The sequence below is a fragment of the Labrus bergylta genome, chromosome 19, assembly GCF_963930695.1.
Source record: "Labrus bergylta chromosome 19, fLabBer1.1, whole genome shotgun sequence".
In the NCBI taxonomy this organism is placed as follows: Eukaryota; Metazoa; Chordata; class Actinopteri; order Labriformes; family Labridae; genus Labrus; species Labrus bergylta.
The window spans coordinates 10,284,474-10,309,863 of NC_089213.1; the positions used below are offsets into that span (position 1 = coordinate 10,284,474).

The 25,390-nt window shown below is 39.1% G+C and overlaps 1 protein-coding gene across 2 annotated transcripts in view; it reads left to right on the forward strand.

Moving 5' to 3' along the window:
• col22a1 (collagen, type XXII, alpha 1) overlaps positions 1 to 25,390 on the forward strand; it is a 58,827-nt gene that overhangs the window by 21,527 nt on the left and 11,910 nt on the right. For both annotated transcript variants that reach the window (XM_065948043.1, XM_065948044.1), the window contains 39 exons: positions 869 to 922; positions 1,020 to 1,064; positions 4,373 to 4,426; positions 4,543 to 4,596; positions 5,106 to 5,141; positions 6,601 to 6,630; positions 6,910 to 6,963; positions 7,137 to 7,190; positions 10,668 to 10,721; positions 11,326 to 11,379; positions 11,500 to 11,553; positions 11,640 to 11,693; positions 12,415 to 12,468; positions 12,596 to 12,640; positions 12,726 to 12,788; positions 14,305 to 14,358; positions 14,526 to 14,567; positions 14,782 to 14,835; positions 16,015 to 16,068; positions 16,151 to 16,204; positions 16,296 to 16,349; positions 16,475 to 16,528; positions 16,868 to 16,972; positions 17,999 to 18,043; positions 18,614 to 18,691; positions 18,775 to 18,810; positions 18,902 to 18,955; positions 19,682 to 19,726; positions 20,070 to 20,105; positions 20,189 to 20,302; positions 20,605 to 20,658; positions 20,959 to 21,012; positions 21,121 to 21,174; positions 21,301 to 21,354; positions 21,530 to 21,583; positions 21,714 to 21,767; positions 21,901 to 21,954; positions 22,032 to 22,076; positions 24,639 to 24,692. In XM_065948043.1, coding sequence (XP_065804115.1) covers positions 869 to 922; positions 1,020 to 1,064; positions 4,373 to 4,426; positions 4,543 to 4,596; positions 5,106 to 5,141; positions 6,601 to 6,630; positions 6,910 to 6,963; positions 7,137 to 7,190; positions 10,668 to 10,721; positions 11,326 to 11,379; positions 11,500 to 11,553; positions 11,640 to 11,693; positions 12,415 to 12,468; positions 12,596 to 12,640; positions 12,726 to 12,788; positions 14,305 to 14,358; positions 14,526 to 14,567; positions 14,782 to 14,835; positions 16,015 to 16,068; positions 16,151 to 16,204; positions 16,296 to 16,349; positions 16,475 to 16,528; positions 16,868 to 16,972; positions 17,999 to 18,043; positions 18,614 to 18,691; positions 18,775 to 18,810; positions 18,902 to 18,955; positions 19,682 to 19,726; positions 20,070 to 20,105; positions 20,189 to 20,302; positions 20,605 to 20,658; positions 20,959 to 21,012; positions 21,121 to 21,174; positions 21,301 to 21,354; positions 21,530 to 21,583; positions 21,714 to 21,767; positions 21,901 to 21,954; positions 22,032 to 22,076; positions 24,639 to 24,692 — 2,115 coding nt within the window. The remainder of the gene's footprint in view (positions 1 to 868; positions 923 to 1,019; positions 1,065 to 4,372; positions 4,427 to 4,542; positions 4,597 to 5,105; positions 5,142 to 6,600; positions 6,631 to 6,909; positions 6,964 to 7,136; positions 7,191 to 10,667; positions 10,722 to 11,325; positions 11,380 to 11,499; positions 11,554 to 11,639; positions 11,694 to 12,414; positions 12,469 to 12,595; positions 12,641 to 12,725; positions 12,789 to 14,304; positions 14,359 to 14,525; positions 14,568 to 14,781; positions 14,836 to 16,014; positions 16,069 to 16,150; positions 16,205 to 16,295; positions 16,350 to 16,474; positions 16,529 to 16,867; positions 16,973 to 17,998; positions 18,044 to 18,613; positions 18,692 to 18,774; positions 18,811 to 18,901; positions 18,956 to 19,681; positions 19,727 to 20,069; positions 20,106 to 20,188; positions 20,303 to 20,604; positions 20,659 to 20,958; positions 21,013 to 21,120; positions 21,175 to 21,300; positions 21,355 to 21,529; positions 21,584 to 21,713; positions 21,768 to 21,900; positions 21,955 to 22,031; positions 22,077 to 24,638; positions 24,693 to 25,390) is intronic.

Consider the following 25,390-nt stretch of genomic DNA (forward strand, 5'->3'; position numbering starts at 1 on the left):
AGATGAATTACATTTAGACGGTGATATTTTGGACAGAATTTTATTAAATAAAATAATGAAATAAAATAATTTATACATTTCAGTAATCCTTTTTCATTTTGAGTTAGTATAGTTGGTGGTTCTGGTTAAAAAGGTAGATGGTAAATGATAAATGGACCTAGACTTGTATATCCCTTTCCACGTTTTTTGGATTAAAACATTTGATTAATTAGATAATTAATGGGTGAGTAAAGGAGTAAAGGAGCTCAGTAAAGAGGCCTAGATAAAAAACCACAGCATTTTTCTCTACAGTCACAAAACAAAGCTTTTTGAACTGAATTACGGTAATTGAGGGACATTTTCATTGTTTGAAAATTGTTGTGGATTTGAATCAGAGCAAAAAGGAAACATACATTTTCAGTAAATTGGCCTCTACAGCTTGAAGTAATGGCCTCAAATAACAGCTCGTCAAATAGCTATTCTTGGGCTTAATAGCAGTTAAAGACAACAACACCCACTCTGGTGTATTACATCAGAGTGAACACCCTCTAAAAGAATCTCAAAAACCCAAGTGACTAAAAACACTTTGCAAGTGAATTTCAAAGGACAGACTTCCTTTTTTCTTGCATGAGCAAAGAATGAAAGCTAGGTCGGAGGTCAAAGTTCAAGACTCTCACATGGGGGGGGGGGGGGTCCAATGACAACTGCTGTTTCTTTTTTGGAGGTTTCAAGTTCCTAAGCCAGGCACTACCGTTTTTTACATTGATTCAGCTCTGACTCAGCAGTCTGCCAGTTGTCCTGTGTTACCGTGCTGAGTCAGTAAGGGCGACACTTTTAGAGAGTGCCATAACATCTTCTAATGTGATGTTGTTCAATTTGTATTGCACAGGGAATTCAAGGGGATGCAGGGATGGTGGGCCTACCAGGTCCTAAAGGAGTTACTGTGAGTATATCCTGAAAGCACTTTGCACTCCTGTTATTGAGTAATTATATTTTTTTATTTTTGAACAAACATTAAGGTATTCTTTTGTTTGTTGTAGGGTGAAGCTGGTACAAAAGGTGAAAAGGGAACTCCGGGAGTAAATGTAAGATTTCAGAAACATGCTGTTTTATTGATATAAGGGATCAAATTTGAGCTGTTCAGTGTGTTAACTGGACTCAGTTCCGCATATTTAAAGCAGCTCACTACTTGTCAGTGTCGGCCACATAGCTGTGCTGCAATGTGAAATCAACCAATGACAGCTCTCTGACATCATCATTGAGCTAGAGCTGCTCTTTTTAAAAAAATCCTCTGTGCTTTCTGGGTTGTCATAATCCAGGAATTTACATTTATATATGATAATAATGTTTATTACATAATATTGATGCCTGTTTCTGTACCACTACAAAAAAAAACTGTCTTAGGCACCCAATGGGTAATTTCTGGTTTTTAATAACCAGAAATTGCATGCAATCCAGCACAAATACATTTTTGCAATTAAGACAGTACTCTCTCTCTCTTCTAGTGGCATCTTTTGTTTAAAAATATGGAATTTGCACTTTTCTTAAAGCACAAGTACTTGATGACACAATCAACCGTTAAAATAACAGATATTGTATTGTTCTAAAACAAGTTGCATCAAAAGTATTGAAACATAAGCATTTTAACAACTTTGGTGCTATGAAAAGTTTTCCACATAAAAGTTATTACAGTTAAACAAAACTGATTGTCGTTATTTTAGTTATTCTAATCCAGATCTGGGTCAGCAGAACCGTAGTCGGTAGAGACTTGTGTTGGGAACAGGAAGGTTGCCGATTAATATCAGAGTGTAAAACCAAAATTTCCCCTCAGGGATTATTAAGTATGCAAAAAACTATAATTTAAGCAGCTCCTAGTTAACAAATGAACTCATTAACCCTGCAGTAAATGTTATAAAGATGAATGGTAATTGACTTACAGCAGTTAAGAATTTTCTTTAGTTTCACTGAAGTTTATTTCTTTCAATTTTTTGTTCTATCCCTATATTGGAATACTTGTTGAAGCACAAAGAGACATGAGCGCAACATGTCCTACTTGGCAACATCATGCTTTGCTTATCGAAAATAGTGGTTGCTGAGAAACATGAGAAAGTCTATTATTTACTTTCCATGTTTTACCATCCTTTCCATTTGAACCATGAAGTCAGGTTTAACCTGTAATAAATAGTTCATAATGTAAGGCCTGACGACAGGGTTAACTTCTGAGAGAGACCATTCTTCTCAGAGGAACAGAGCACTGAGAGGCGTAATTGTGCAAACAGATGTGGCTCCCTTGATTCACTCTCCACACTTCCTGTCTGGGAATCTGTGGGGGCTTTTGGCTATAATGCAGCTTATTCAGGTCAACTGAAGCTTTGTTGATGTCTTCAGTATCCTATGAACTTCTAACACCTTCTTACTTCTGGCATGTCATTGATGTTAGTGAAATAAATTAGTGAAATGTTATCAAGCATCAAATAGTTTCCCACTAAAGTCAAGTTTTCAAGATGTTTTTGTGATCGTAACGTTGGTGACACAACAAGTTACAGATGGAGCCACAGAAGGAAGATGTACTTAACAGTTGAAACATAACTCTTGGACCATGCTTTGATGTTAACTTGGATTTAAATTAAAACATTTGTTCAAGCAGTAAAACCAGAATCAGTAAATTGATTGATTTGCCATGGGACATGAGCATGTGTGGCAGGGTCTAGGGATCCCAAAGCTCCATTGCATGCATGCATGTCAGGCTTGGAGCTGTCAGTCAGCCAGTCAGTCATTCAGTAAACAATTTCCTGTAGGTAAAATCTGGAAAAGTACTTACCCCAGTGGAGTGACAAAGAGAATAGGTGATTTAGAGGATACACTTTGGGTGGAGGTCAAGGCAATGTTTGCTCACTGAAATGTTAAGGATGTGTCTCGAATTACTCGACAGTGCTGTTAAAAACACTGCCTTCTATTAGAAATGTCAATGACATGTTTTTTTTGGAATAGCAATGCATGCCATTCAATAGCATCACTTTGGTCCAGATAGAAATATCTCAGCTAGATGGATAACATCTAACTGACCAAAATATCTACATAACTAACTGAACTAACGTCAGCCTTAACTGCACATTATTTTTAAAGTTAGCAAGCATACCGTAAGAACAATAGCCTGTATAAATAAGAACCAGTATGAGTATAGGCTTCTGGCATTACCCACTGGCTTGTAGAAACAATTTTCTGTTCAATATGAAATGCAACTTTAACATATTTTTGTTATATGCAGATTATGATGTTAGGTATGTTCATAGGGTGTTGTGTTTATACAAGCCCGCCAAGTTTAAATAAGTAGTCAATAGTAGTCAATCGCTTTGTTTAAGAGCATGTTGGATAATAGCATTGCCCACCTACTTTCTTAGTCTTTGTAGTGATGATCTGACTGAAGACTGAATTTATGGTTTTCTAAAATACAGGCCGTAATGTTTATCTTGCTAGAACAAGAAAAGCTGGACAGGAGAAGCGTTTCCAAAAGACACTGGGTTCAGTGGTTTCTTTCTGGGCAACTCTTTGGTACTAAATATACTCTCTGTCCTTATTTAGAATAGCTTAAGACAGTAGATGGCTATCAGAAAAAAAAACACTAACTGGACATCACTAGCTAGTAAGCTAACAATGGCCCATAACAGCCAATGTTGAGTTCCAACCAAAGCTAATGTGAGCAGGCTAGACCGCCACGTCCCCATTAGGTCGACAGTATACAGTCTGCTGCTGATCCACTTCCTATGGAAGGCAGCTTAGGTTGAAAACTGTTTGTCCATAACATTAGTCCAAGGTAAGCTAGTAGCTAGTTAGCAAGCTAGCAAACTTGCTTAGTAGGGTTACATGGTTTAGTGAAACATGACACACGGGAGACATAAAACCCCCATGGGTATCGCTCACTGAAGTAATTACATAACCTTTCACAGGCAATATTTCCTCTGAGTGTGGTAGATGTTGAAGGAGTTTTGTGACTCTGCGCAGCCTCAAAGAACTTATGGCCTGGCTGAAGGTGCCTAAATCTAATTTAACTCATCTATTTTTGCATTTATCTCCTCACTAGGTGGTCTTTTGTCTTGGATTTTCTGTTGATAAGAACATAGTTACTGCCTTTGTTTGTGTGGTAGCTTTAGATGCTAACAGTACATCAAGTTCTGTTGCAAACCAATTGAACATCTCTGTTTGGTTTTCACAACAATAAAATACATGACCTGACTATCTTATTTAGGATAAGCTAATAAAGATGTACTCATATCTTTGTAGATCAATTTTAAATAAGTGGAGTAGACACTGTCATTTTTGTATAACCTAGCCATTATAATGACATCTTCATGGTCTTCAACAGTTAACAATACATGCTTTCTTGTAAACTTAGGGCCTGGCAGGTTTGGATGGATTCCCTGGCAAGCCTGGTGTCCCTGGGCAAGATGTAAGTTTTTGTCTTCTTTTGAACACCCTGCCATTACAAACAGACCCCGTATTATATTGCAACAGATCAAGTAGGTCACCTTGTTGCTAATTAAGCTCTTGTCTAAAATCAATCAGGGGTTGAGAGGAACTGTTGGTGCACCCGGAGCAGGCGGCATTAAAGGCACCAAGGTATGTGTTGTATGCAAAACACTGTGTTCACTTGATTAGAAACAATTTAGTGAGTGTTTTGCCGTAAGCATGATAGTGTATAAATCATTTCAAAGTGGCATCGTCATTTTCCCATGCTCTTCCACTCTCCAGACATTCCTCTGTCTCCTCTGTGTACCATCAAAGTCAGCCCACTCATTTGTCTGAGAAAATGAAATGCAGAGTTAATTTGCCTGTCTATAATTACTGACTTTGATGATTGTTCCAGTGGTGAACACGTGCTTACGCCACACCCATGTGCATGCACGAGGATGCACGCATACAAACATATACACAAGGAATTGCCATTGTGGTACTTTACACATAAGTTTTCACTGAAGGCTCACAATAAGTACATGCTCAAGCACACGTCATCTCATAAATTATGGTTGTTGCCATATCATTATAATATAACCTGAGGCTCTTAACCCAGAAAGTCTCTTGATTCTAATGAAGGGGTTTCCATCTTTGCTGTGTGTACTGTGTCACAGGGAGAGAGAGGCCTTCCCGGATTACCTGGGGATGTGGTAAGTACTAAAAATATACCACAATGATAAAAGAGACATATTGTAAGGATTACAAGCTTGTATAGTCAAGGAACATTATGGAGTAACAGAGTTAGATGTATATCCTTGAAACGTAATGGGCACAAATGGATAAAACCGGTTGAATTTGTGTATTAAAGCACATACAATATCAGTGCTGCTGTCTAGACAGGGGCCAATCCATGAGTTATCTTTTTAGATTCACATTTTTTCTGCAACTATTCCCTTTAGCAACACAAAATATTGTAAAATAGCCAATATAAAAACAGAACAATGTAGCAATGCCCATTCTGACCACAACCTAGAAACTATAACAATACAACATGAGTTGCTCAGTGGAGGGTAGAAGATTGTTGTTATAAGCGGCTGTTTACACTTTGCATTAACATACATCCTTTGTGATCTGATAAAAAGTGGCCAGCACTTCAGTACGCCGTTAACATTTTGCATTAAAAATGCATCTTCATTTAGTATCGTGTATTAGAATTCCCTTCCCTGCCTCACATAAAAGTAATTATTTTGAAAAGACTGAAGGTATCATCGTTTCCACCCAGAGGGAGGCACCATTGTTCTCCATATACACAATACATTCCTTAATACTAGCTAGGATGCATGACGGTTTACACAACCTAGCCAATGTTGATAAATGAGGGCCAGATCACCTCCGTATGGGGTCTGAGCTGTTGGATCTCAGTCTGTCCTCAGAAAGCCTTGGGATGCATGGGAATAAACAGCCTTGAAGTCCCATTCCGACGTATTGCTGCAAATTTTAAACCATGATTTTTTTTTAAGTCCGTCAGTCATTTAGTATCTATCTGGATATGCCCTGACAGTGATCTACCGTTTTCTGAAACATTAATGTTTTTTGTGACAGTTGACAGTAAACTGCAGTAAACCCCTGCTCTACTCCATTGTACCCCAAAGGTTATGCATTCCCCACTTTGAGAAACAATGAGCTACACATGAATAATAAACTCATCAAGTTGCACATCATTAATTGCAATTGATCTGTTGTTTTCAAGGAAAATCTGATTCGTTTTTTAAACTAACAAATCAGATATTTGCTGTTCCTTAAAAAAATTACTTTTTTCCTTCAAAATGTTGTTTTGTAAAGGAATTATAAGGAATTATCAACATATAATTAACAGATGAATCTAAATTCAAAATCATATTTTATTTGTTCCATGCCTTTCTCATTCTTCAGATACAAAAAGGCAAAATAATGTGACAGAGGTAGCTGTCACTATCTCTTATAGATGTAGCCTTAGAGTTATATATGATGTCAATGAAGACATGAAACATTCATATTACGATTGGCTGGATACCAGTTGCACTTCATGGCCTTCGTTCATTACCTCTGTTAGATCAGGGTAGCATGAAGGAGATGAGAATATCGTGACAAAATTATTTGATATTTTATTCATGTGTTGTTTTATTTCAGTTTCAAAAAGACGGACTTCAGGGTGAAAAGGTGAGTTAGCACTTTGACCATGTTTGCCTTCGAACAGGTACATTCATATTCTAATACCACCCGATCAATCAATCAGTCAGAATGTAATTAGTGTTTATAAGGAACGTATTGTCCTGTAGCAGATTGTTAATGCAGTGTGAATTTATTTATTGCACGTTTGTATGTCTTGAACATAAAAAAAGAGCAGTGTAGACTGATAATCTCTTAATACAGTAATAAGTTACTAATATAGTTAAATTGACATGTGTAATAAATGCTTCTGTGTTTGACTTGTTTTAGGGAGTTTCTGGACCTCCTGGGCCTCCAGGGGCTGATGGTCCCCCAGGGCCTCCTGTAAGAACCATGATTTATTTCTTCCTTCCTACAAACGTTCCTCTTTGCTGGTGTTCACTTTCTGTTGTTTTTGTTGTCTCAGAAAAGCCACCTGTTCCAATGTAGCACTGAGCAGTTAATTAAAACACCAGTTGTGCTGTTTGACTTGTAGCTGAATACATTTCCTTCCTCAGGGTCCTCCTGGTCTTCAGGGGCTACCCGGAAGTCCTGGAGAGTTTGGCCAGAGGGTAAGAATCTTGTTTTGATGAAATACTGACCAAACTTTTCCTGGCCAAATTTGTTCACCACTTTAAATGATAAGATCCTTAACTGTGCCTACACATGCTCAACACAGTAACTGGTTGTTAAAGGCATATTTGATGCAACACATATTCAAGTAGAACTTTTGGTACACTTTTCTCTAAGGCCGAATTGTCCTGCATAGAAAGTTATTTGATGCAAGTTTAATTAAGTGCTTATCAAGAAGGTAGGGCATGTTTTCAAACCAGCCACTTGTTTGGCAAAGGAAAGCCCTAAGTGTCAATTCATTAATCTTTCTTTTTATTTGTGCATCTGGAATTTTAGATTTAGGCTAAATACTGAACTTTGCCTTCAAGGCTTTATTCAGGGTTAGAAGCTCTAGAATTCTACATGCTGGAATCATCTTTATTTGAGAGGTCACCAAATCTTGGTTAAAGATGATTCTTGCTTGGAATGGTAGGTTGATACTTGTTACCTTATCTGTGTTGATGAAGAGCATCAAATAAATTAAATCCTTAAAAAGGTAACCCTGGCTCCATTAAGCAGGGTGCTGCTGTGTGTATCAGATAACAGGGGGTCAGGTTATATGGTAAAGAATGGCTTCCCCAGTTTATAGTAAAACCAGCATGAATGAGGGCTGTGGCTCCGTTGGTAGAGTCAGTCATCTCTCAACCAGAAGGTTGGGGGTTCAATCCCCAGCCTCTGCAGCAACATGTCCAATGTGTCCTTGGGCAAGACATTTAACCCCAAGTTGCTTCGCTGCTTGATTGGCGGCATATGAATGTGATTAGCAACTTCCGATGGTCACTTTACACAGCAACCTCTGCCATCAGTGTGTGAATAATGAATGTGGGTAAGGGTATGAATGTGTAGATGTGACCTGCGGTGTAAATGGACTTTGAGTGGTCAGAAGACTGTAAAAGCGCTACACAAGCTCAATACATTTACCATTTACCAATCAGCCTTAATTTACTGATTACACTAAAACAAATAAGCTACATAAAAATACTATAATGCAGTATAACAAAGAGAAAGGCCTAGAGCTGCTTTGTGTGTTGAGATAACATTGGTTCTGAATTGGCGCTATACAAATACAGATTGATTGCTTGCAAAGAGTCTTGGGATTATGTGCTATCTGCTGGTTTAGTCTCATTTTACATATGCACTAAAGCTGTCTACAGAGCTCATATTAAATCATTTTCGCCTCCAGAGAAGCTCTGTTAGGACAACAAAACTCTGATGTGCAGTAATTGGAAGTTGAAACTGTAGTCCCATTATCATATTTATCACAGTCCAGTGGGGTTATCTAGATTGAAAAAGACACACATTTATTCCTCGTGCTAATGAGAGCTGATTCTGTAGCTTTCGTTTGTAGAATAATCTAAAAACACTGTCCCTTGTCTCCCCCCCTGTTTACACCACAGTGGTCCCATCATGCACAGCAGTGTGTAATTAAAACAGTCACAGAGGTTCTACATAATTGCTCTACCAAAACATTTAACAAAGAGAGTGACCTTCATACCATCCCTCCAATGGGAACAATTAACTTCTAATCAGCAATGTGTTGGAATCCAACATTTGCAGCTGTTCAGCAGAGCCAAGACAATCCTCTCCTGGCTGCAAATGAAATATTTTTCAGTCACCATAATGATCTTTGTTCTCAGCCTGACTAGCCTCTCTGGAATCAAGGATTTTCTCTCTTTATTAAAATATAAAAAGAGATAACATTGAGGTGGTTTTATCTGTAAAATCCTCCTTTGTTTGTTTATTTTTTGTATAATTCCATATGAGGTCATGCTGAAGTCCCATTGGATGCTTTCCAAGGCAATACTCTATAACTGTTTTTTATACCTCAGCTGACGATGCACCGTGCGATGGAGAGGGGCAAGGGTGAAGTCAGACTAAGAGCTGATACTTTGATTTAAACTGCATCCAGCGCTGATAGAGTTGGCTATATGGTTGAGTTGGTTTAGACTGAGTCGATCTCACTTCCGCGGCAGAAAAGCTCTTATCAGTCATCCGTGTAACCAAGGATGAGGACAGTCCATTCACCTCTTTCCTAATATGACAGCAAAGGGCAGCCTGAACTGCAGTAGGAACGGTCTTTAAGGGTTGAACTGGAAAGCATTAACAAACTTGGGGCAATACGTGAAACCAGGCTATGCACTTTTAAATAGCTTGTTAAATAAAATGAAGCCTACATTTAGACAGTTCACTTTCAACAGTTCAAAGGGATTTCATCAAAGGGTGACCACATCTGCAAACCTCAGACCTAACCCTTAAGTGCACCATACATTCATGCATGGGTACATGTAGGTGTGTCAGGGCTTTGCACTCCTACACCGAGCATCTTTAAGCATCGTTCATATACAACACAGCATTATTAATGGAAAGCTTACAAAGAAAAAATAAAAAAGAACAAACTCTCCTTGGGCTCTGAAGACACATTGCTTTCCAGCTATCTGTTTGCAGAGATGTTGTTTGCTGTTAGTATACTGGCAGGCTTTGACAGAAGGAGCTGCACTGACTCAATGGCATGCAACAGCCTTGACTGTTAGACACTGATTGATTGACAGTAACATAGATACAGATAAGTTGGTGTTGCTGTGTTAGTGAATCTGAATGTTTGAGTATTGTAGCGCTCTTTCAAGGTAAGGTATGTTAAAACAATGTTACTCTTTTGAATGTATGTAAATCTTAACTTTACCAAAAACCCATGAAACACACAAGAGTGGAAAGCTAGCACAGATGACTCTGCTTCTTTTTCATGTGATGTTAAAATGCTAGATGTCAGCAGCCCTTGAAACTTTATATATTAGATGTTTTTTTTTTTTTTTTTAATTCAGTCATTTATTTAATCAAACTAAATTAGTTAGTAAAATATTAGTTTATAAAGCATTACATGGCCTTGCACCAGACTACCTATCAGATATGATTTTAGCTTATGAACCAGTACGGCCCCTCAGATCCTCCAGTTCCTCTCTCTTAGTTGTTCCACAGAGCAGGACAAAAACCTTTGGTGATGCTGCTTTCAGCTGTTACGCTCCGAGACTGTGGAACGACCTTCCTGAGGGTCTGAGAGGAGCCCAGAATATCGAGATTTTTAAACGCAGTCGTAAAACTCATTCATTCAGTCTGGCTTTTATATAGTGTTTTATATCAATTCAAATCTTAACATTACTGTATTGTCTTTTTATCCTACTACAATTTTAAATATTTTCCTCTTATATATTTATTTTAATATCTTGTCGCTTTTATGTGTCGTATTTTATTTTATTGTATTTTATTTTTATACATATATTTTATTTTTAATTCTTATTGGTGTGCATTGGTCTCTCAATGATTATATAAACTACTTTCTGTCAATAACTTTTCTGCACTCTTGTTAAGCACTTTGAACTGCAATTTAATTTGTCTGAAAAGTGCTATATAAATAAAGTTTGATTGATTGATTGATCTTTCAGGGGAAAAAAGGTGAAAGTGGATTGCCTGGAGTGGACGGCCTTCCTGGACCTCCTGTAAGAACACTTTGAGTTTCATAGCAAGCTAAATGTACATATATTTTAAATATGGATACACCTTTTTAAAATGACCTCCTTAGAATATTCCGTTCTGTTAGTGCTTGCAGCTCAATGACCTCTTGAGGAGAGCGAAGGAGAGTTAATTTGACGTTTTACTTGAGTGGTTTTCCCAATTATTGATGTGACCCATAAACTACGTAATTATTGCTCTCTCAGAGGTGTCTTCAGTGTGCGTTTTAATTGAGGGAAAATAAACAGGCTAGATCAAAACCAACAGGTTATGGTAATTAATTTTCCAAATGACTCCCTGGAGCAAAATAGAAATACACCTGCCTTGTGTAATGGTATGAAGGAAAATCCTAGGGAGATTTTCTGTAAAAGGTGCTTCACTATCTCCCTCTAGTGGCTGATCTGTGGTACTAGTCCATGTAACAACTGCTTTATTATTACTTTTTTGGTCTTACTTGAAAAAAATAATTGCTGACTGGAGCATTTTTTCTTTTTTTTTAACAAGAATATGATTACAAATATTTTATCAGTTATATGATGATAAGTCATCCATCACCGATGGTCACTGATGTGATTTTTTAAAATCTTCTAGGGTCCTCAGGGTCCAGCTGGGCAAGCAGGAACCCGAGGACACACTGGACCTCCTGTGAGTAAAACAAACACACATCGGGACATAATAGTTCTAACTTATTGGAATTTTTTCTGCAATGAATTACTGTCTGTGAGAGAATAATCAGCATGTTCAAATACCTGTTCCTTCATGTAGGGTCTACCTGGTGAAATTGGATTTTCAGGCAAACCTGGAGAGCCTGGAAAAGAGGTGAGTTGGCCCTTGGTACTGTTTTGAATCTATGATTTCATTTCTCTGAAAAGTAAATGTCAACCATTTCCTTCTTATTTTCGAAGGGTCTTCCTGGTAAAGACGGTTTGGACGGACTTCAAGGAAATGATGGTGCAACGGTCAGTGTGGCCTTGAGAATGATTCCTTTTTCAATTCTTTTTTTTTCGTTTTCCGAGCTAACATTGGCCTCCTCTGCCTGGCTCCAATAAGCTTTTGGAGCTGGTGCTTGTATGGCTTTATCAGTCTGACATTACTGGCCTAAAGCCTGGTTTATACTTCCGCAACAAATCAACGCCATTGCGAGCACTACACACATGTGCGTTGGTGTGTCTATCTCTAGAAACTTTATAAATGCTGGAAATACAATTCTATCCAGCAGTCCAATCGATGGGCCCGCCCACAACATTAATATCACAAAAAAAGGCTCATACTGTACAATGTTTTGCAGACAAGGATTACATTTTAAAACAGGCTTCAATTTACTGAAACAACAATAAATGGAATGTGTATTTTGTTGCTTTAATAGGTAGAGGTATAAATTTAGGTTTTAAGAACATTTTGGTTATTGTTAATTGTTTTTAAGATTGACAATGGTTTTCTATAGTCCACCCTGTGCAGCTGGGCCCCAGAAACCTTACCCCCCGCCACACACACTTATAAATGGCCTTGCTTTTTGTATGTAGGAACAGCTTACTTAACATGTATATTTTATCAACAGAATGCATGTATTTCTGTGCTTTGGAGTTAACTTTGCTGCACGCAGTAATTGGGCAGATGTTCCCGGCATAAACACATTTTTGCAGGTATACACATCTAGATTCAAATCTTGTGTCTCTGCAGGGACCCAGGGGTGAGCGTGGAGCAGATGGTTTTCCTGGCAAGCCTGGGCCTAAGGTACTGTCACTTAATCCTACCTAGAAAAACTCTGGATATTACTGCAGACATGTGCGGCTTATGAGATAGCATGAGCATTTTCCGTATGCAAATCTGACATTCTAATGGATGTGTATTTTGTCCCCAGGGTGACGACGGGCCTCCTGGACCAAGGGGACCTCCAGGGGAGAGAGTGAGTTAACAGCTGTTAACCTTATTGGGTTGATATTTTGTAAGCTTGTATTGTAAAATGTATCTTTTTTGTTCTCTTTTTACAGGGAGAAGCTGGTTCCCCTGGACCAGGAGGTGCAGTTGGAACAAGGGGAGACAGGGGTGTTCCAGTAAGTGTGACTGTGCCCCTCAGAGTTATTTTTTTAATAACCATGACAATTATGTGCATTTCCTCCCTACACTTTATGAAAAAGTACACCTAGCACATCATTCATATGTTTTAAAAGCTTAGAATTTGGCATTTTGGAGGCAGCCATCTTTTTTCTTTTGCTAGAAGGGACCATGGCTGTTTCTTAAACCACATACTACATACTGCCGACTACATATTCGAAAACCCAAAGTTTACTCATGCTTATTAACCCGACCGTTAGTATGCTATTAGCAACATACTTAAATATAGGTCACGCAACTTACTGCTGGTCCAAGCTCAGTTTGATTGAGCTAGCATCAAGTTAGCGCTACTGTCGGTCAGTAAATACAATTCAACAACTATATTCAAACATTCAATACTAATACAGCTAAGAAATAATTTTTAATATTATTTGGAAACACGTAAACTTCAGCACAGAACTTTTATTTTAAGGTGCCAGCTGGCGAGCTCTGCGATTGGACAGTCTGAGAGCCGCAGTGCATTGTGGGGCGGTTAAGTATGACCAGTATGCTCCTGTTTCAAACTAAAAAAGTCTGGCCGATCTAGTATAGAACGGGTATTTATGACAGAAGCAAAACTGCATACTATGATTTGGGCTCACACAACATACTCAGTGTGAAGTCAGCATGAATAGTATGAAAGTGTGGAGTTTCAGACACATGCCTAAGTTTTAATGATGATATTGACAAAAGTGTGCAGCTGGTGAGGAGCAATAGGTGAAGAAAAAAAGTTATTAGATAACACTAGCGCTAGTTTGGCAAGTAAGCTGCAATTTGAAGTATCAGCATCTCTAAATAAATTAACTAGAATGTAGTATACAAGAAACATGTGATGATTTATCATTTGCTCCTTCGACCAGACATCATATGCAACCACTAAAATCTGACACACTTGGCGATTAGAAAACTTTACTTTGTAGTTTGGAGCTTTGTCCACTTCTTATACACAGCCAGTAGTTCATGCAGGGTTAGATATTATTATTTTACATGATTCTTCTATATTGTTGATAATGTCGAAGAGTTCTTGGGCAAGACACTGAACCACTAATTGCTTCTTTTGCTTGGTCAGCAGTGTATGAACGGAATAGTTATTATTGTTTGTCACTTTACGCGGCAGCCTCTGCTATCAGTGCGTGAATATAGTCAGAAGACTTGGAAAGCACTTTACAAGCTCAACTCCATATTACTTTGCATTGCATCATTTCTAAAACAGTGCATGTGGGGACATCCTCATGAGGCCTCATATATGGAACAGAAATCTCTTCTGTTAAAACAAACTGTAGTAGAACTAACTGTTCCTAATTGTCTGGGTAACCTCATGGGAGTCAGAGGCTTCTGGGCGTCCCTAATTGCCACTTTGAGACACACTTCTCTTTACTTTCCTTCCTATTAGAAATATCCCTGTTTTCATGTTTTAAAGTACAAATAAGGTATGTAGACTTTTTTTAAAATCTATATTTTGATCCCCTTTCATAGGGAGAAAGAGGACAGGCTGGACCATTTGGACCAAAAGGTGAAAAGGGCGACAAGGTAAATAAGAAATAAGGCACCTATTAATGTACATTCAAATGCTATATTCTCCAACTGTGTTACAGTAATCACAGCTAGTTCATCTATTCCAGTAATGGACAGGCTGTATTAGCTGTAATAAGGTTATTAGCATGCAGACAATGTGACCATATTGTCTCTTGCCTCAGGGTGAAGTGGGAGCAGGGGGACCGCCTGGCATTCCAGGAAATGTAAGTGACATACCTGCTGCTCTCTTTGAATTTTCGAACACTGTAGAGTCACGGCCCTGTAATATTTCCTAAATCTGTGATGGTAGATCATACTGCAAACAAGATATTAGGTTTTTTAAATGATGAAAGTTGAAGCTTCTTCTGTTCTCGCTTTGTCTTCCCCTTCTCATTTTTTTCTCATCAAAACTCCTCTTTTTACTGTTCTTGCTTCAAGGGATTACATGGAGTGAAAGGAGATAAGGGCGATCAAGGGATACCAGGAGAGATGGTAAGCTATTCTTGTGTTCTTCTCTTTAAGGCCAAACATCATTTTGCAATATGATGCAGAGTCCACTAGATGTCAGCAGAGATTTGGTAAGCCAAGAGTGAAACAACCCTGCTACAGCATGAGCGCTCCGGGGACTTTTTTAATTGGTCATATAAATACAACTGTTGGAGACATATAGGTACCAACCTGATTCAATATAACTCACACAGTTTATAGCTGTACATTACTTTAAGGTGGGCAAGGGTATAATGCAATATACATGGCATATTTTAAATTAAGCTGACCTGGAAGCTGCACACAATTCTTATCCTAACATATTTAGTATCACAAACACAAAAAGTAAAGATGCATTTCATCTGTGTTTGACTTCCTCAAGCACCTGCTGATGCGGATAATTTAGTAAAAGAGATACTTCACAATAAAATTCAGACTGGATATAAAATATGGGCTTGTAAAAAAAAGATTTATCTTTGGGGATGTACATTATCACTATGTTTGAGAGGTCTCACGCTATGCCCTCCAGCACAAACTGGGGACCCTCTCTGTCTCTGGAAGTTGTTAAAGCATTTAACGTTGCGCACAGCAGCACGCACTAATAGGCCTATCCAAACACTGACATTAGAACAACACTAGAGAATACAGCAGCCTTAAGATAATGATTTCAGTGTGCCTTTTTATTGACAAAGCGCACATATACCTACATTGTTTAAGTCTTTACTTTCATTTCAGGCACAAATCTCACTGAAGGAATATTTCACAGTAATTGGTAAAATATGCTATTTTAAATCATTCCCCCTCTCAGCGTCTCGCGACCCCCCATGGGGTCCTGACCCCCACTTTGGGAACCACTAGTCTAAACAAGTGCAAGAGCCATAGAGAATTACTAAGACATTGGTGCCTTAGGATTAAATTGAGCAAGTTGTAATTAACAAACTTCTGAGTTGAACCAAGTATTGTGATATGTACCGTATCATGGGTCGGGAGTATTGTTACATCCTGACCTTTTTTAATAAAGTGTGTCACATAATATTGTAGAACTCCTATATTCATGGAGCCCAACCTACATCAGTATCATGTCTTTGCCATCTGGACTCATTCATTTTGAAAACAGAGTTTTCTGAGAAGCAGGATATTATACTTAGATTATACTCGTGTTAATTAATATGCTTTCTCTGAAAGGGTCAACGAGGGTTACCTGGTGAACAAGGCTTTAAGGGACCAGCTGGACCAGTGGTAAGAAGCTCGGGATCCTCTTCCTCCCATTCCGTATGCTGTGGAGTGATTAGACTGAATCTCATTAACCCTTTCATTCTAGGGACCAAAAGGTGACAGTGGACCTGCAGGCGAGACAGGGCGTGTTGGAGACCCTGTGAGTTGTTTGATATAGATACAAATAAGGCCAAATAAGAAAGATTGCTATGGAGATGTACTAACTCTAACTGTTGATTGGTTTCTCCTAGGGTCCACCTGGCATAGCTGGTCCTCAAGGTTCTCGTGGATTACCAGGGAATGTGGTAGGTCTCTTCATTAAATGTGGTTTGTGATTTGATTTGAACACCTGCTTGTAGTTTCTGTTACTATCTGTAGCAGCACATAAACTACTACTTCTGTACGGAACTAGAAGCTGTCTTTCTTCTAGGGCATACCAGGGATCATCGGGCCTCCTGGTCCAGCTGGGCAGAGAGGAGACAAGGTCAGTGCTTTGTCAAAATGATATTTACTGCTTTGGTTGGGTTTATTGTTTGAGCCACCTTGTGTGTCCTCTGTTATTGATGTAGCAGAAAAGTCTATGAATGTATTACAGTCCTTCAGCAACAGCTAAACGTAGGAGTTACTAATGTACGAGATATGATAAATAACATATAATACAAATGTAACCATTTAATCTTTGGCTGTAAAGAGAACATGAAAAGTAGAAACTAACATGGAGTTATAAACGACAAGTTTCATTGAGATTTTAAGGTGCCAAAGGATGTACTTGTTGCCTCAAGAGACCTTAACATCTTCTCTTTACTGTAACATTTATTTTAAGGGAGAATCAGGTAAACCAGGACAAGCAGGTCCCGCAGGCCTATCCGGCGAGCCCGGTTTGATAGGACCACCCGGACCCCCAGGGAAAGGGAAAGATGGCCAAAATGTAAGACACATTTTCTTTTTTTAATCTCACATGTTCTTTTTGGTTGTGTAAACCTCAAGTGTATAATGAAATTGCAGGGTAACATTAAGCCCCTTTTATACTTTATTCTAATCTGTAGGTTATTTGTTATTAGGGCATTTAAAGGGCCAACAACTAGTGTGATGTTTTGTTTTTTAAACTATTTGTGACACTGCCCTTGCTATGTTAATATTGTTTTTAGTGTTGGTAAGGAAAGAAACCTCACTGTGTGCTTTAGCACTGAGGTGATATTTGATTTATATTCTAAAACATCCAGGTTTACTCCTTTAATTTCCCTTAAGTACAACAATGTTCTTGAAGCTGAGTGGTGAAACATAAACACTTGTAAAGTTTGAGAGAAAGGAGAAAGCTAAATTAAATTTTGCATTTCAGCATTTCAAATCAAAATCTTGAGAAAGTAGTCAAAGTTTCATTGTGAAGTATGAGCTTTGAATGTTGTCAAAGGTCATTTTTTAAGATATGTCAGTTGTTGACTACAAAAAGTAAGGCTTTACCTAGGTATTGATGTGTATTATGTAAGTTACAATTAAATTGTTTTAATGAAATTCCCCTTTCAGTAATAGAAACCTCCTTTCTGAGCCTCTCCTCAGTCTCATTCCTTCCACATGTGCTCTGCTTGTAAACATCTGCTTGCCTGTAATACATTTTGAGCAACAGCACAATATGACCGTCTGCATGGGCAACAAACAAGCCTAAGTAGGCACACTGGGGCTGCAGCTCAACATCATCATTTTTTACCTCAGACATGTGGCCATCCTGCTGACGAAGCAGTAACAAACAGGAAAAACATTGTTAAGACATATCACATTATAGCAGCACACAGCAATTCTGTTTTTTATTTACAGCTGCCAGGTGTGGCCCTGAGGCCTCGGATCAGTCACGTGCATGATGAACAGCAGCTCTAAATAGTTTATTCCAAAGAGGCTTAATTCTGATGTTTGAGTACTGTAGCAAGCAATTTGATTTATGCGATTTGTGATATTACAGGGAGACCCAGGACCACAGGGGATACAAGGACCCCCAGGGCTAAAGGTAATGTCATTTTAGTAGTTTGCAAGAAAGTGTGGGTGTGTGTTTGTATATGTAGGTTGCCTGAGGTGTTTTTTTTATTTTTTATCATGCACAGGTGCTCATTCATTGATGTGAAAAACTTTTTTTTTCTGGCACGGTTGAGAAAAACAATTCATTTTTGTTGAAAGCAGCAAAAGCAATTTCGATGTCCACTGCACTGTGACCGCTGCTCTGATTATGACCGCTTTTTTTTTCTCGCTGTGAAGAGCTTGATGTCGAGGGCGCAGACTGGGTTAGGCTGGAAGGGCGGGGGGGCGGGGGCGTTACTGGATTTATGGTGTCAGATCACTCACCCTCATCAACGATACTTTTTCTCTTCTGAGTACCGAAATGTCAACTGCAGATTGTGTTTTTTTTTTCTCCATCAAAGATTAAAAACCGAGTGGTATTTCTGGGATCAGCAGGCATTGCTGAATGTTTCAGGTTCTTGTGCCAACTGAGACTCTTTGCCAAACATTATGGCTGAACTGACATTATTTGAGGAGCACGATAGAGAAAAAAACTGTAAAATGTTTTACTTTATCCTCCCAGGGCCAAACAGGGTCAAGGGGAGAACCCGGGGTGCCAGGAGAAAGGGGTCCTGCAGGAGAAGGCAAAATGGGTCAACAGGTATTGGCATTCCAGGTCGTGTTTTATTGTATTCCTTTTTTGCAATTTATTCACAGGCTTATACAACCTTTTTTTTTTTGTAGGGGCCTCCAGGAAATAATGGACAACCAGGATCTGCGGTAAAAACATTTTCTAAAAAAAAAAGATTGATATTGACTATGTTTGTTCCAGTAAACCTGTCTCTGTAATTTCTGTATATTTTGGTTCCAGGGCTTGAGGGGTCCACCAGGAGTTGCTGGTCCTCAGGGCCCAGCTGGACATAACGTGAGTCTTAAAGAATGCATGAATAAATAAGTTCATTATTTGATATTTTTTTTCACAGATGGACCTGGACGTATATCTTAGTTTGTTAGCTTGCTGCAAACACACACTGGAAAATCCCATTAAATGGTTCACAGAATCTACTTTAATGAACAGCTCTGATCCAGTGACACAGCATGACTCCCTCTTTATGCCTAAATGTCTATCCTTTTGGGTAGTGCTGTGCAACAGATTCTTGTGTTGGTCTTGGCATTCAATGGTGGTAAGGGTGCACTCACAATAGGCAATCCGTACTGTGCCTAAACACGCTTCACCCCGAAAGTCCAGCTCGTTTGACTAGTGTGAGTGCTCTGATCCACATACTTCCTTGGCCCTGGCATGCTTGGAAGAGGTGTGGCACGGTACAGTTCATGCATGAGCACAAGCATGGGTACATAATGTGGACAGCTTTCATTATAGAGAAATCCCAGAGTGTTCTGGCTGCGGACTTGCCGCTCATCCCATATTTTTTTTAAATTTGTAATGTTGAGTCTGCCTGTCTTGGAAACTATGGTATTTACATATTTAGTTAAAATGTCCTTATTATTGTAAAAAGCTAATATCAACAGCAAAAGTGGACTATGTCCAATCGGTCATGGTACTAACAAAGTTTCTTTATATCTCTTGTTATTAATATTTTTTATTGATTTGATTTTTCAAATGTAATTCCTGCATTTCTTCCAAATGCAGGGTTTGCCAGGAAGGCCAGGAGAAAAGGGGTCACAAGGAGAGCCTGTGAGTACTGAAAATTGCAACAACAAAAAAAAACGTGGAGTAAACGCAAAGGGGGGTTAAGGCTTTATCCCACTGATGAGAGCTAAGGTGCTTGGCTACTTTATAAGATGCTGGAGTCAACGGTCAAAAATCCCCCTATTGAAGAGCCGGTCCATAAAGAGCTGCCAAGTCCTTCACCTTTGGATGATTTGAAACATGGTCCATGATCAAGGTGTCCCCCCACACCAGTGCTGGACCTTGTTAGTCTTCTGACTAACTGACTTTGAACCCTACGTTGCCTACTTTATCAAGGACTCTTAGCGCTTGTTCTCTGGTTGATTAAACCCTTCATTCTGTCTCTCAGGGAAAGGCCGCAGATATCTCTGACCTGAATCTGAAGGTAAGACGGATTTCTATCCCTCCTTAAAGAACAGAGTCTGTGTATGGATCACTTTATCGAAACATATTTCCACTGTGTTTTAGGATGTATGCTCAGACTGCCCCGCAGGTCCTTCTGGACCACCAGGTCTCCCAGGAATCCCAGGAGACAAAGGACACCCGGGGACTCCAGGGAAAGATGGTCAAGATGGTTTCCAGGTAACACTGCAACTATTATTAAACAGTCACTGCTATTAACATCAATTCACCTGTAATGTGCAGGCTATTATGGTGCTCATTTTTTTTAAAGGACTATATTTGCCTCTAATGTGTTAGTCCCTAAGTGAGCCATGAGGTCCAGGGCTACACGTTAGTCATCATCAATCAGAGTTGGTGTGACGGATGGAGCGGCTTTCTCTGCATCATTAGCTCTGCCTCCTTTGGGGGCAGCAGTAAACGATTAGGACCCGGTAACGGTGTTTGTCTGGACAGAGACTGATGCTCTGCCGGTGTCATTACAGGGAGCGCCGGGACCGGCTGGACCTCAAGGGCCCCCTGGAACCGATGGAGGAAAGGCAAGTTTGTACACTAACTGCACCCTTAACGCTCCCAGAGGACCTAAAGCTAATAGATTGCTTGTGTCAACCTTGTTATTACCTGTCAGGGTTCAAGTAATTGGAGGAATAGTCAATTATCAAAACACCACTCAAAAAAGGGCGAGAATCATATTTTAAAAGCAGTATTGATATTAACATATTCTCTTCTACAGTAATGCTTTGAACATTTGAGATTTTTAGTCCATCTGATAAATCTTTCCTCTAAAGTATCACACCACCATTTGATGATTTCTCTTCTCTTCTTGTTTTAAACCAAAGGGTCTTAAAGGTGATAAAGGAACTCCGGGCAGCCCTGGAGACAAAGGAGACAAGGTATATATTTTGTCCTATCCCCTCTATGCTCACAGACATTTTTATCATGACAAGGTCTGACATGAATTTGAATGAGTATATATTAATCTCTTTCTTGTTTCATCACAGGGTCACCCAGGACCCCCTGGTCATCCCGGTACACCTGGCTTAATGGGTACACCTGTAAGTCTCTACTTTGGGCTTATTTTCTCCATGTATTTCCAATGATCTAACTGCTGAAGCTTTTTGTAAACAGACAGACTTTCTATTTCTGTTGACCTCCACTGACACTGCCTCTTTCCTCCTCAGGGTAACGATGGCCAGCCTGGCCCTGTTGGCCCCCCGGGGTCCCCTGGAGAAAAGGTCAGACTGCACTTCATGTACTCTCCCTTCAGAAAATGTATTACCCATGTGTCATTATTTCACAAACCTCTTCCCGCTACCATGTAGGTCACCCAGCCTGTGTGGTAATAGTGGCCATTAATCATTTCTTTTTCTTCAGTGACTGTGACCTGTTTATGTTTGTTTGTTTCACCAGGGTAAAGAGGGTCTCAAAGGAATCCAAGGCCCGCCGGGTCTACCTGGCTTAATTGTAAGAAATATGATACAAAGTACAGCATCATGAATATACAGTTACAGCACTGTAAACAATCTGAGTTATACATGCAGTTGAAGGTTATAACAGCTGTGGAGATTAAATCTACTATTTCACTGATTTACAGGGTCAATCTGGGAAAATGGGGAAAGATGGTAGACCTGGTGAAACAGGAGAACCTGTAAGTAGATGAACATAGTCATTATCTAATGGTTTCATATTGAACAACAACAGCTAGATACTGTTTCTTGTGAGAGAGATTTGATTGTATCATGTGATGTGGCCATAAAAAACAATTTCTGCTTCCATTTCAGGGCAAACAAGGTGAACCTGGACCACAAGGGAATCCTGGGCTTAGAGGTCTCCCGGTAAGCAACCACCAGTAAACAGGTCTGGCGAGGCAAATTAATGTGACTGATTAATCATTATCTCTCCTCCTATGCAGGGCTTTAAGGGCCACAGAGGAGAATCTGGAACTCCCGGCACGAAGGTCAGTTTGCTACTTTCTGTTTCAAGATTTCCTTCCGCATTGAAGACACACAGTTAGCTTTATTTTAATTGTATTTCTGCACTAATTTAGTATAGTGAATATTTAAGAAATGGGACATATAATTGGTGACCTTTGATAAACCAATCTGTACTGCCTGCCAACTGTTCTAGCATTCTTTTTTACATGTGTCATGAGGTTCTGGTTTAGTTTTGTATTTGTTTAGATCTGTTAATACTTTCAATTAGTTTAATAATGGAAAGTACTGAACAAATTAGCAGATAACAAAAAAGTATGTATTCAAAATTAAGCAAACTTTCAAAAAGTCCAAGGTACAACAAAGTCCAACTAAAAATTCCAAAAGGAGAAATGATAAGAGCCACAAGAAAATCCTCAAAAAAGTCAAGAGGAAACTGTAAGAGGAGGTAAGACGACAAAAATCAAGGAGTAACACAGAGAGGATGACATATTTCAAACTAACAGAGAGAGAATGAACACAGAGCTTAAATAGACACAGGCTAATCAAAATCAGGTGTGACAAACAAGATAGCTGAAACTGATGAGGGCATTCAAACTGGAGGGAAAACACACAAGGCCGGGAGGTAAAGCTAGACATGAAACACTGGGGAAATAACTACAAAATAAAACAGGAAACACTGAAAACCAACAGAGAATTTAGGGATGTAACGGTAACAATACAACGGGAAGCAATAACAGATAAATAAAAATACTAAATGACACAACATAAGCTCATGACAACATGTTGTGTCCCAACCACAAGGCTTATTTTTCATTAATACCATTTCATAACTTTCTAAAATCATGTTGTGCCCAAAATTGTGCAATGCAACTTAAAATGCATTGCATTGTCATCAAGAGCACATAAATTTATTGCCATTGACCATTTACCATTTACTTGGGCAAGACACTTAACTCCGAATTGATCAAGCTGCCTCATCGACGGTGTATGCATGTGTATGATGGTCACTTTGCATAGCAGCCTCTGCCATCATTGTGTGAATGTGTAGGTGTGACCTGCGGTGTAAAAGCACTTTGAGTAGTCAGAAGACCAGAAAAGCTCAAGTCCATTTACCATGAATTAACAAAGATAACCTCCGCTGCTCCAAAGCCATAACTTGATCTATTAATTACAGGAGTTCAGCTCACAGCCACATTCAGTGCTTCGCATGTTCCACCACAATGTCAAGCACTTTTCACACACACCGTCTTCTCCATGAGAATCACTGCACCCGCTGTTTTGTCTCTCACACAGCACACACCCGCAGGAAAGGTTCCTGCCACAGAGCCATGACCAATAGCAGGGCTCATTACAGACAGTTCTGACTGAGCTGCAGAGAGACAGGAAGCCTCCCAGCCCAACAGACAGGAGACAACTTATTAGAGGAAGTGTGAAGTGTTTCCTCAGACACACAGTGAATTCTCCTCCACTGCTTATAATGACATTCACTGAATGTCACTCATATGGAAATTATATTCATTATTATTCAGCAAAAGGAAAGTCTATGCATGCAAAAAGAAGCACTGATTCAGCCCAGTAACCTCAGTATGATGCAGCAGTGTGATACTGATTCTTAATAGGATTTCTGTAGGTCTTAGTTTGGCTTTCTTTGCATGATAGAATATTAGGTAATGTTGTGAAGCATCAAATTGGGAAAAAAGTCATGAAAGGATATCGTAGGTGACAACAAAATCCCGAAACAAACACATAGTAAGCTTAATTGACTGATTGAAATAGAACTCAAAAAAATCAGTGGTCAGCAACCTTTCATTAAACTGTGAAAGTGGACAAGTCATGTTGACCCTCCATAGTGCTGTACAAGTGGCAACCTCTTTTGATGCAAAGGAAGCCAACTCATAAGTGCACAAATCTCCACAAATCAGTTCATCGAGTGTCTGCTTGAGGTGGGCTGTAATTTTAGAGTATAAATAAATATGTTGACAGCCTAGTTTTAAAAAGGGAATTGCTTGCTGTTTTTTTTTTATTGGTGCACACTAAGCCGAAGTTTTAAAGGTTATCGAGTTTGATTCGATGAAGGCTAAGCATTATCCATAAATATGCATAATTACAGGTGTGGCTGAGTTGACTGACGGATTGAGGTGTTGCAGTTTTCCAAGAGGCTTCACGTGTTCGACTGTTAATTGATTGATTGATTGATTTTTGAAGGCATGTTGGTGCGATTAAAGGTCATCTGAGTTCCTCAGCAAAGATATCAGTCGTCAGAATACAGACGATTGGGTGTAACAATAATCTGTATACGGCTGAGCTCACACATCCCTGGGGATTCCCAACATTAGTTGTGAATGTGTTAGCACATGAGAGGGTTTTACAGATTGAAAATTAGGTTGAGATAGCATTTCCATGGCAACCACCATTGTTGGGCTTCATAACGCCTCTCAGATACCAATGGGGGACATCAGGAGGTGGTGATTTAAAAATTGATCGAAATATTTTGGATGTTTTAGACTTAACAAGTAAACCACAGCTTAAATGTATTATTATGACCATTATGTCCTTTTTAATGTTCTTTCTTATGTGCCCAACAGGGAGAAGATGGAAAGTCTGGACTACCTGGACGTGATGGAAAACCTGGGAAGGAGGTATGTTTGAACTTAAAGGGTTGAAAGTTAGTGTTTTGTTTATTACATTTTATTTTAATGTTACTCACCTGAAGAGAAAATAATAATAATGGCAGCCATGTTCAGTCCTAAACACTGATACAAGAGGGGTCTCAGACGATGCAATAAAGTCACTTTATTCATACTGACAAGTCAATGTAACTTGTTGTGCCTCTGAGCAAAACATAAACAAACTGAGGGAGTCCTGTCAATATGAACACAGAGCTGAGAATGTCAATGTGTAAAATGAACTAGATTATACCTTTAAGAATTAGCTAATTCATATGCATCTTATTTACATTAGAGGCAGGCCTCCTTATTATTCCCTTTTATTATTATTTCATTTAAGGTTTGCACTCTTGGCTCAGTGATCCACTTTTAAAAAGTTGCCACTCTGAAAGCACCTTCGAGTCCCTGCAGGTAATCATTACTGCTGTCTGGAACCAGTCCTCAATTGATCGATAGAATGCAGATATAACACTCCTCAGATTAAAAAAAAAAACATGTTTTTGGACAGGATGCTCAATTTCAAGCAAACCACAGGATCTTTAATCATGGTTATATAAAACAAGTGGTCTAGGACTGGCAGCAAAACCTTTGAAACCATTTATATCTTTTGACATTGTGTTTGAGCTTCATTACATTGAACTTCTCCAAAATGACACCCTGAAATCTGTCTC